The sequence below is a fragment of the Azolla caroliniana genome, unplaced genomic scaffold, assembly GCF_043228905.1.
Source record: "Azolla caroliniana isolate FFs.n. ecotype wild unplaced genomic scaffold, voAzoCaro1.0.p SCAF_12, whole genome shotgun sequence".
NCBI lineage: Eukaryota > Viridiplantae > Streptophyta > Polypodiopsida > Salviniales > Salviniaceae > Azolla > Azolla caroliniana.
The window spans coordinates 7,413,915-7,425,496 of NW_028230447.1; the positions used below are offsets into that span (position 1 = coordinate 7,413,915).

At 37.1% G+C, this 11,582-nt stretch overlaps 1 protein-coding gene across 1 annotated transcript; it reads right to left on the reverse strand.

The window, feature by feature from the left end:
* Positions 1 to 1,059: 1,059 nt before the first annotated feature.
* Positions 1,060 to 6,996, reverse strand: LOC147856996 (uncharacterized). Its single transcript, XM_087328958.1, has 4 exons — positions 6,648 to 6,996; positions 6,376 to 6,543; positions 1,836 to 2,013; positions 1,060 to 1,282 (listed from the first exon to the last, which is right to left on the reverse strand). Exons 1-4 carry the CDS (start codon positions 6,902 to 6,904, stop codon positions 1,277 to 1,279), a joined length of 609 nt encoding a protein of 202 aa, XP_087185084.1. The 5' UTR covers positions 6,905 to 6,996; the 3' UTR covers positions 1,060 to 1,276.
* Positions 6,997 to 11,582: the final 4,586 nt, after the last annotated feature.

Genomic DNA, 11,582 nt, shown 5'->3' on the forward strand with positions numbered 1-11,582 from the left:
ATTCACGTGTCCCCACAATGATGATGTTTGTAACTCCACACAATTGGATAATTTGAGTTTTTATGAGATAGACCCACATGAGGAGAGCGATTCACTTGTCTAAATCATGGTAACTATTTATAGCTCACCATGATTGGAAAGTTTAGTTTATCCCCATAATGGAAGTGTTTTTTAGTGTTGCACAATGTTTTGACGCAACACAAGTGAGTGGGAAAGGTGTATAGTTCTCAATGTCTATCATGAAACAAGGATATGGGGACAAAACAAGAAGCATGTATTCAATTACTAGAGTTGATTTTCTCGAGCATCAGCAATGGTAACGACCCCATGTGATACAATCTTATTAGAGTTTATTTTCTCGAGCACAACAATGGTAACGACCCCATTTGAGATAGGCCACACATGAGTCAACATTTAACCTTATGGCCTTACATACGGTAATCCACAAATAAACCATATTTCAACCTTATAGCAACACATCCTCTCTAACACATCAGTTAGATGTTCACATTAAGTGTTTGTCATAATGTTTATTGCAAAGAATTTTTATAGAAATTTCCTCAATAAACATATTTATGGCACTTGACTATAAAATAACGTCAATAGATTATTTTGTTTTAACTTTGTTTTGATTTTTCTTATTTAAAAAACGCCCCTTAATTGAATTCGAATGGATAAGATTTACATCATGTACATATTGTGAACTAAAAATAATTTCGTATTTCAATAAATTTAACAAATTAGAAGTAAACAATTAAATTAAAAAGTAGAGATGTCTAACGAAAGCATGAGAACTATATATACTCAGCTAAATTGAGAGAATAGTTGAACATCACCATGAAATTGAACAAAATGATGAGGATTACACACACAAAGATTGTTCTTGAATCCCTATCATGGTTGTTATGTAATCAGCTAAGGTGTAGACTAGGATCCAACCCACTCTCATCTTTTTGGGGATGCACATTCATGAACAAAGTACAACTTCAAGAGTACTCTTGACATGAGGGCACCGATGAGTGAATGTGATATTTTGGCCACTTGATGGACAGAGCAAGTAGTAGGAAGGGCTCATCGTTATAGTTTTTCCTTATTTAATATCATTATAACTATGTCCCTTTCACTCTTGGGAGGATATAAAAAGGTTCATAGATATTACCTTTATACCCTATTACATTGTTAGGTTCCCTCTCTCTATTGTCTTACATCTACAAGGAGTCTTCACAGAATCCTCAATTGGAACTGTAACATTGGAGGTGAGATCTGAGGTGGATATTTAATACTGTTACACGATAACAACATCATCATTTTCACTAATATTGCATATATACCATGATGGTACATCTATGCATGCATGTGACTTCTTATGTTTATCATTATTCAATCACATTGTATTTGCATAATGTAAATTATAAATTTAGTTTCACTAGAATTTTATAATATTTCATGTAGGTGTAGACAAAAACAATGTTTGAGTATTTAAAATGCAATTGATTTTCATCTAAGAGAAGGATTTTTTAATGCATTCATATTAGTAATATAAAAGGTAGAATATTCTCAATTTGAATTTATAAATATTTAAGGGCACAAGTTCTTAGAAATGGTGGATGTTTATGCCAAAGGTATGTGCATTATGCATATGTGTTTATCAAATGGAACAAATGTTTTTGGTAACATATTAAAGGAAATTATATAAGGGTACTAAGCATTTAACCAATATCTTTACTACTATATCTATCCTAACATATTTGCAATCACTATATAAAGCTAGAAAAGAGATGGTTGCAATATACGTGAATGTTCAATGGAGTTATATTCTTCATAATAATGCTTACATGGTTGCTTTGGTGATGGAATTCCCGTGACCAGCCATTTGATACATATGGGTATTGATCTCTTCTATAATGATTATGGATGCCTTGATAGGTAGTCACCACAAAACTAGGATCAATGGTTGATCGTTCGATGCGTTTCTTTACTCTACATTCCTTTACGTTACACCGATAGTAGTTTCTACACCAAATTAAGACTTGGATAATATCATGATTCATAGACAAATATATGTATAGTATAAATATTCAATAGGTTCTCTTAAATATGATCTAACTTCCAAGTTTGATATTAGATCTAATCCAAAAGTTGCACTATAATGATGATTGTGTAGATACTGTCTAATAATGAAACATTTTCAATGAAATAAACTATGAAATAAAACATGGTCATTTGAGGATTCTATGGTCTAACTAAAATTGTCTATGTATTTCAATGGTAAGTAGTTGTTTACTAGTTGGGAAGTTAGCTCCTTGCTAAAGGTTGGAAGTTGGAACTTCAACTCATCCCCCATCATGAGTTATGGCAAATGGAAATCAAGCTAGGCATGTGGTTGAATAGGGCAAACAATTGACTCATCGGAACTTACAAGGGACGAGAATGCCTTGCCTAATTGATTCTTTGAAATTTACAACATTATCAAATCCTAGATCCTAAATGCAACATTAAAGGGGGTGGGAGATTCCATACCTAACACATTGCCATAAAGTGTGAATAAAGCTTAAAGTGTTTATCAAGGTGCCATGATTGGAGTAGGGGGATGTTGTAGGATGATGGATCCCACATTGCAAATCATACATTTAGATGCTCCATGTATTGTGACCATAAATGGTTACCTATTGTACTTCCCACTTTGTGATTAACGATGTCATAAGGTTCTACAAGCAAGGTAAAACAAACCTCAAGGGATCAAGCAAAGAGGATAAGTAATTTAAATATCACAACTTCCTATTCCAAATGTTTACAGTGGGAGACTTGAGTGCATAACCAGTTACAAATGCATAGCCTTTGCATGTTTTAATTATTATATTTTGACAAATTACAAAACAAGTTTCTACAAGAAATTCATAACATATAGACAAAGGGGATAAGTTGTTATGTTCTCACTCTTTTAATTATCATATTTTGACTAATGACAAAACAACATTCTACAAGAGAATCACAACATACACACAAAGAGGGCAAGTTGTTATGTTCCCAATCCTTATGTTACAACTCTCATGATTGATCAATTCTCATGTTTGTTTCAATTACTTTCCTCATATGCAAGACTCGAACTTGCGAGTGAGGCATCTACACATGTTCATGGTATTGGAACATAAATTTCCATTTCTCATAACCATGTGGTTAACGATGTTGTGGTGTTCAACAAGCAAGGTGCAACATATCTAAAGTGATCATCCAAATGGGCTAATAATGACACACGGCTAGAATTATGGGAAGGAATTATTAGAACAAAGTCATAACCTTCTTCCACAATCAAGGTGCAACATAACTACATATATCATAAAAGGGGCTAACAATGTTATGATAACATACATAGAGAGGTCATGTAAAAGGGCTACAAGAAGGTACACCATTCTTACAAAGATGATGCAAAGGGTAAGGGGTTAGTAGGCCATGCTTTCTCATAAGAATCAAAACAAAGAAGCCATGTGTTATGCTCACAATTGAGCCAAATCACTCACTGAAAACTCAAGGTCAATGAGAAACATTCAACAAGTGCCGAATTGTGAACTTTTAGAAATGTTTTCAATGTTAAGGCTTTCTAGGACAATTTTCCGAAATCATTCGCCAATAAAGTTTTGCCACCTTAAGAAAAGTGCTTTAGAAAATTATTGATTTTTAAGTGTATGGGCAATTGTTGCGAAGGTTTGGCACACATTTCAAGTTCCTTCCACAATAATCACTAAGTTTTGGCAGAAAATCTAGAAACAACAACACGCGAGGCGTATTACCACGTTCTAATGGCTATTAATACATAAGTCCCTATGGGCGGGAGCATGGCAACATGGGAACCTTAACTCTCCTAATTGTGTAGAGTGCCCACATGCAGTAGAATCCATACGACACGCTCTATGGGACTGCCCAACGTCCCATCGAATATGGCAGGGGGTTGGCCGCTTGTTGCAATTATGCCAGGTGCAAGGCTCAATCAAGTGGGGAAATATATGTCGGCTATCATGGCAGGCCGCAATTGGCAGATACGAGCATAAGGAGGAGGGGATGACTTTGGTGATAAAAGCACAAGAGGTCCTTTTCTCCTCCAGTGGCAATGTCCACTCCATTCCTCTTAATGACAAATCTCAAGAGGTGTTGGAATTGGTTAGCCCAATAACCCTTTGGATTCTATGGAAACAACGATGTAGTTGAGTCTTCTCCAACCAAACCGCACATTTAACAAGGTTACTGCAAGAGATATGGAGTGAAATTGTAGCCACTCCAAAGAGCCAATATGATGGCCTTAGGGAGTTGAAAGACAACGAATAGCCTTCATCCAACAATGGTCGTCCTCTCCCTTTCTTGAGTCAGGGGGCATCCACATAAGATGGAACTATCGCGTCCCTTCAGGGATTTGTACATAATCGTCTCATTTGCAAAATTTTATAACTAATGGAAGGAGTTTTTTTTTGGAAAAAAAAAAACAATTTGGGAAACTTCAAATTTTACATTATGGGGAAATATCAAGGTTAGGGCTTACAATAATAACATCAATCTTACCTTACTATTTTCAAAACATTAGAAAATTCTACCCATGTGAAAATGATAATCTTACCATCGTTAACTTCAATTTTCACAATTGAAATTTGAGAGAGAGAGAGAGAGAGAGAGAGAGAGAGAGAGAGAGAGAGAGAACATAAGTGCTTGGAAGAAAGGGTTATAAAGATATGGGGTTTTCATAAGCCCATTACTTGGTGGCTTCATGTGATCAAGGCGGGTTGGTGTTTTCAATTCATGCTATGAGCCAAGGTGTTTATTTCAAGAGTTATGGTTGGAGCTTTACCATTAGGGGATGCATTAAAAAAAAGAAACATTACTAAAAGATCGTGTTTCTTTTGTTCGGTGAAATTGGAACATAGTAGGCATCGATTTATTTCATGCCCAATGGCAAGGATGGTTTGGAGGTGTATTAGTTTAGTGTGGATGTCTCTAACTGGAGTAAGCCTATCTTCCTTCAGTTGGGTTTTTGCACATATGAAGAACAATGAACCAATGCCTCATTTTCAAATTATTTTTGAGTTCTTGAGGTATTGGGGGCTATGGTGCAATTGAATATGCGGAATGCCTTCACTTTTGATTCACAAGTTGGGTGAGAAAATATGTTTTAAAGTTAAAAGGACTTCTTTTGTGGCAATTGACAGTGCTAGAGAAGTCACGAAATCTCAACAACGAAGAGAGAAAACTCTGCAAGGTCACATATCATCATGTTCGTCATTTGAATTGGTGTGTAGGGTGGCATTGAGTTTGGAGTCGTAGTAAGTTAGTCATGGTGGTGTTTTTTCTTCGTAATGAAAGCCATTATTTACGAAGAGAGAGAGAGAGAGAGAGAGAGAGAGAGAGAGAGAGAGCCCATTGTAGATGGATGTAGCTTAGTTGGTAAGATTGCCCAATGGAGACCAGGAGGTCAATGGGTTTAACCCCTACATTCCATAGTGGCATCTATGTTTATCTTGCCTATAGGCAAATTCAACATGTGTAGTGGTGACCATACTCCATTGTGGTACCATTGTAGTGTTTTTCACACATTGATTAATATAATTGAGTGTTTTCACTGAGAGAGAGGGAGGGAGGGACTTCATGTAGATTGGGAGGGTTAGACGGGTTTAGTGTTAGAGTGATAGTTTTCTGAAACCATTTCTAGAGAACCTTCTAGTGGGTGGTCTTTCTTTGATTTTCCGGGACCATTTCTATAGAGGAAGCTTCAAGCCGTGGTTTTCATTTGTCTCTAATATTATCCGGAACCATGTGAATAGAAAGGAAGGGCATTCTCTGTGATGGAATTCCGAGAGGTAGGGAGGGGTATTTCCGCTATTTTCCAAAAACTGGGAAATACCGAGGCCGGTTTTAGAGACCATAAAAACCATGGAATTCGAGGCTTTTTGATATTTTCCCAAAACCATGGAATTCATTCCACGATGGTTTTCCGAGAGGGAGGGAGGGGTATTTACGGTATTTTCCAAAAATCGGGGCCAGGTTTTAGTGACCGTAAAAACCATGGAATGCAAGGCTTTTCGATATTTTCCCAAAAAAGAAAAAAAAACAAAAACCATGCAATTCATTTCTCCAAAATCAAATGCAATCTGAAGGTGGTTTTTCTGATGGTTTTTTTTTTTTTTTTTTTCAAAACCGCTTAAAATTTTGACCCCAAGGAAGAGGTGGGTGGTTTTATAATTTATTTATTTATTTTCTCTTTATTTCTATGAATATTATCAAAAACCAGAAACCATTATTCATTCATTCAAAATTGAAGGAGAGGGGTAGCCGTGGTAATTTCAGAAAACCAGAGAAATGGCTATGGAAAGGAAGGTGGGAAGGGATTCGAACCTTGGATGCCTGCTGTTCTTCACTGGTTTCTGACCATACTTCCGCCATTTGTAGCCATCATTGATGATGTCTGTGTCGCTCCTCATCTGAAATGCCACTCGAGGTTCTGCCGCTGATAATGATTTCTTCGCCTGAATCTTCTTTAAATCCTCCCCCTTCATCTCCCTCCTGTTTTGCCACAGGTAAATTAGTACCACATTTCTTAAATCAGCCAAATTCACGGAGGTCGATTGATTCTGCAAGTAAATCGGAGATTTTTTAGAAGGACTTACGGTGTAACGGATTCAGTTTGAGATGAGTTAATGTTGGATAGTGATGATGATGATGACGACGATGGAGGAGGAGGAACAGAAGCTTCAACTGAATTATCAGAAGGAATAACGGGAGGAAACTCCATGACCTGACGAATGAATGCATCAAAGAACTCATCCTCGCCATCCCGATTGTTGGTGATAACATTGGAATTGTAATCCCCAGGCCACGCTAGAAGCTCTTGCTTCCAATTGGCTTCTTCATTCAAGGTTGCCATCGATTTCTGCTCACTGATATCAGAAAATTGTTGATGCCAAGTCTGAACAACAGATTTGAAAGCAGAATTTGATGATCAAGATATGAGAGGAAGAGAGAGAGAGAGAGAGATTTAGAAATTTCGGATACATCTCTCATTCTCTAAATAGATAGCAATCTCATGATTGATGATGGATGATGATGATCATCATGATGATGATCATGATGATGATGATTGATGATGATGATTGATGATGATGATTGATGACTGTCAAAGTCAAGGCCGTAAAAATTGAAGGGTCTCGCTACATTAGTCAAGAGCTAGAGATGAAATGGAAAGTGTCTTCTTCATTATTGGTTCCTTCACATTCAGAGGAGAAGGTCTTCTTCTTTGTTTTTGACCAGATTTCTTCTTGGCTTCATCATCAATCCAAAGCAATGCTCCTCAAATGTTATGTTATATTATGCATCCATGTATGTTATGTTATGTTATGTATGTATGTATGTTAAGCATACATGCATGTATGTATGTAGGTTTGTATGTATGTATGTATGTATGTATGGTATGTATGTATGTATGTATGTATGTATGTATGTATGTATATATGTATGTATGTATGTATGTATGTTATGCATGCATGTGTGTGTGCACCAAGCAAAGGAAAGTAATGTATCATATGCATGCATGTGGGCCCTCATACGTATGTAATAATGTATGTATGCAGGTGGGCACCAAAAAAAGGAAAGTGATGTCTCGTATGCATGGATGTGGGCACCAAAGCAAAGGAACACCAGTGGGAAACCTTCCTAAAAAATGTTTGTGCAAGCAAGTCTCGGACCTTGTGACCATCACAAATTTGCGCCCTTTGTTGGTTTATACATAACCCCCCATCGACTAGAGTATGTAAAACAACCTTTATTGGTTGACACATACCCTAGAGTTTCACGACACTTTGAGTGGTGACTAACTACATTAACTAGTAACTTTATTCGTTTTGAGTTAAGTATGGTCAAGACTCAAAACTATCCTTGTTGGTCCACGCCATTGTTTGGGGATGAACCAAATTAATAATAGCATTCAATGCTTGTTTCAAGGAATAAGAACACCCTTTCTCCTAGAGACTAACACGTGCTTGTCCCCATCCCATTCATTGTTCACTTTTCTTCGAATCACAATATTTATATATGAACAACATTAATTACACCCTCTTCATCACGTTTACTCAAATGCTTGTTTAGGAAGCCTAGGCCCTACACCATGTAAAACACTCATATCTATGAAGAAATGTAGATACATACATCCGTCTAGGCAAGGTATGTTGAGTGTCTATTTAAAAAGCCTACAATACATATGTATAATCCCATAAACAAACCAAAACTTCTCTCACAAGTTAAAGCATTAAAAATGTGGAGTTAAACAATTTCATGTTTAATTGCTCCCACGTGCTATATATTATTGGGTGATTCCTCCCTTGGGTGCACCGTGCAACAATAAAGTGAATTATCACAAGATGTCATCCTCTCCTACGATCAAACCAACCATGTGTCTATCCCCCCACAAGATAGGTGCAAAAAAAGGAAGCTTTCGAGTGCCTTGGATCTTGTACCAATACATGTTCCAGACCATTTAAGAATGCAACAATGACATAAATAACATCATATCTTTGTTCAACTTGACTTTTTCCAAGCGTAAGTTGGGATGCTTGTAGGAGTAAGGAGTTCAAGAAAAAGTAAGAACTGAATCCAACAAAAGGTTGGGATGCTTGTAGGAGTAAGGAGTTCAAGAAAAAGTAAGAACCGAATCCAACAAAAGGTGGTGTGCACTATAGACATATACCCTTCATATTAATGATTGAAAGGACTTTTTAGAAATAAGACAACCTTTTAATGTAGAGGGTTGTTGTACTTGAAGCTTAAACCACATACTTGTATTGTATTACTATGGATAACAAGATTTTAAAAACCTCACCAACTCGACCCAATGGTTTATTGCACATACATTCAAAATCTTTTCTTACGCTAAATAGACCAAACATTCAAAACCTTCTCTTATTTGGAAAGCATAAAACTCTCACCTATTCGACTATTTATCCACATAGGATTGAAAATTATGATAAAATATTTTGAATGTGAAATTAGTCTCAATAAATGGTTGGTTAACATAGTTAGCTTGCAATCTAATTATGTGATTAGAATTTGCCATGCAAAACTAATTTTTCAAAAACAACTTTCGTGCCATGGGCCACCTTGTGCCTATTTGAAAATGAAGGATATAGTATTTCTCTTATCGTATGAGGTCACATTTACTTCTCATTCGGATAGGTTCGAGTCATATGGTGTTGTATTCAATTTTGGCATGACCACACTTTAATGAGCATTACCCCTACTAGGATTTAGAAAATGAGTTGCACATCATACTCATTCACATTTTCTTTATAATAAGTGCACATTTGAAGCATGTTCTAAAATTGTGAAGTGTTTACTTACATCCAAGAAGCTTCAAAATCTTCGACTTTCGTTGCTTCTACTTGTAGCTACACATCTATAGGGAATACATGACCTAAGAGTTCCACACATCTCAAACTACTTCGGATCTTCGTCTCGACATAATGGTGTGTTGGGGCTTGTCCACTCAAGTGGAGCCCACAACATTGAGTCAGTTGAACGCCGAATAGGCTTAAGGCAAGTTATAATTAGTTGTATTTATATTTATATATATGTATGTATGCATTTTTTCTTTTTGTATGTTTTTTGGGTGTGTGTCTTTTGTGTGTGTGTGTGTGTGTGTGAACACAGATATAGACGTTGGACTACAAGAAGACAATAAGAGAAACACAGAAACAGAAAAAGAGAGACAGCGTGACCTGATTTTCTGAGAGTAAACAGAGAGCAAAAACAGAAAACTGTGGGAAGAACAGAAAACAGAGAAAGAGAAACAGAAAATGAAAGAGAGAGCAAGAGGAAGAGTGAATTACTATCACAGATACAGAGACCTGCGAGGGCATGTTCGTGCTATTGAAGAACCAGGATTGAACAACACCTGTCTTGTCTACTTGTTTCAAGTTTCTTCGTTTTATGCTTTTCTAGTTTCCATTTTCTTTAGTTTTCTATCCACCCAGTTGGGCAAGGAATTATAATCTGGGTCATTGTTGTATCCACCCAATCGGGTGAAGATTGTAGCCAAGGCTATTGTCTTGAGGCTAGGACATTTCTCTAGTCAAAACCTAGAGAGTTCATACGCAACTTGTAATCCTTGTTATTCTATCCACCCGATTGGGTGAAGGTTATAACCAAGGCCATTGCCTTGGGGTAGATACACCCCCCTAGTGAGGTTGTATTCCGTTGTACTCAAAGATATAGTGAAGTTGTTTGGAACCTACGGTTCCCGTGGTTTTTCCCTATTTTGGGTTTTCCACGTTAAAATTTTGGGGTACTCTCATTTCCGTCTTGTGGTTTCATCAAGTGTTAATTGTGTTTGAAGTTTAAATAATCTCGATTCGGATCAATATTCCCAACAAGTGGTATCAAAGCAAAGGTTCATACCTCAACAAAGACTTGGAGTATGGATGAATCATTAGGCGGGATGATCAAACTGACGGGATCCAACTACCCCATTTGGAAGTCCAAAATGAGGGACATGTTGGTATGTAAGGACATGTGGTTGCACGTATTACATGGTACGAGCAAACCTGAGAACATAGATACATTAACATGGGATGCCATGCATCTAAAGAGATCTGCATACATCCGATGTTTCATAGACATGAGTCTATATAACAATTTCTGTGATGAAACCAAAGCAAATGAGTTATGGAGAAAAATCGAGAGTATGTTTAAGACAAAAAATGCTTTGAATAGAGTCTCCCTGTTTAGGAAACTTGTAAGAATTAGGTATCAAGATGGCTCTAGTATGGCAGAGCATCTTAATACGTTTCAAGGACTTATAAGTCAAATTGTCTCTCTAGATATACCTCTAGCAAATGAGGTGTTGACCTTGTTATTGTTAAGCTCTCTACCAGATAGTTGGGAAACCCTTGTTGTGACGCTTGGGATTGCAACGCAACAAAAGGACCTAACATTGGACATGCTTAAGTTGAATCTTCTACATGAAGAAGCATGACGAAAGGAGCATGAGTCCAACTTTGACCTTAGTCATAGAAAACAACTCCTCTAGAGGAAGAAACTATGCTAGGGGTCCACAATATCACAAAAATAATTCTAAGGGGAGGTCTAAATCTAGAAATAGGAAAGACTCTAAGAAAGACTTCACGTGTCATTATTGTGGTGGTCTAAACCACTATGAAAGAGATTGTAGGGAGAAAAAGAGGGACCAAAAGAGTGGAACTACTGACAACAAGAAAAATGATTCCACGACAACCGCATGTGATGGTGATATCATCATCGTGTGTGATGATGCTTGTGTCAGCTTAGCATCCCAAGAAACCGATTGGATTATCGATTCGGGAACCTCGTACCACATTACCCCATATCGGGAAATGTTCTCGTCATATGCCGGTGGTGACTTTGGTAAAGTCAAAATGGCTAACCACGGCGTGACTGAGGTTGTTGGCATAGGAAATATAATTCTGACCACGAACATGGGTTGCAAACTAGTATTAAAAGATGTTAGGCATGTACCAGACATTCGGCTGAATATTATTTCAGCTGGTAAACTTGATGATGAGGGTTACACAAATTCC

Excerpts from the sequence above, each read along its gene's own strand:
- LOC147856996 (XM_087328958.1), bottom strand. The coding sequence starts at position 6,904 with ATGGCAACCTTGAATGAAGAAGCCAATTGGAAGCAAGAGCTTCTAGCG. Across the intron at positions 6,544-6,647 it reads CAAACTGAATCCGTTACACC|GAGGGAGATGAAGGGGGAGG; the intron begins GTAAGTCCTTCT and ends GTGGCAAAACAG. Across the intron at positions 2,014-6,375 it reads AAGAACAGCAGGCATCCAAG|AAACTACTATCGGTGTAACG; the intron begins GTTCGAATCCCT and ends AATTTGGTGTAG.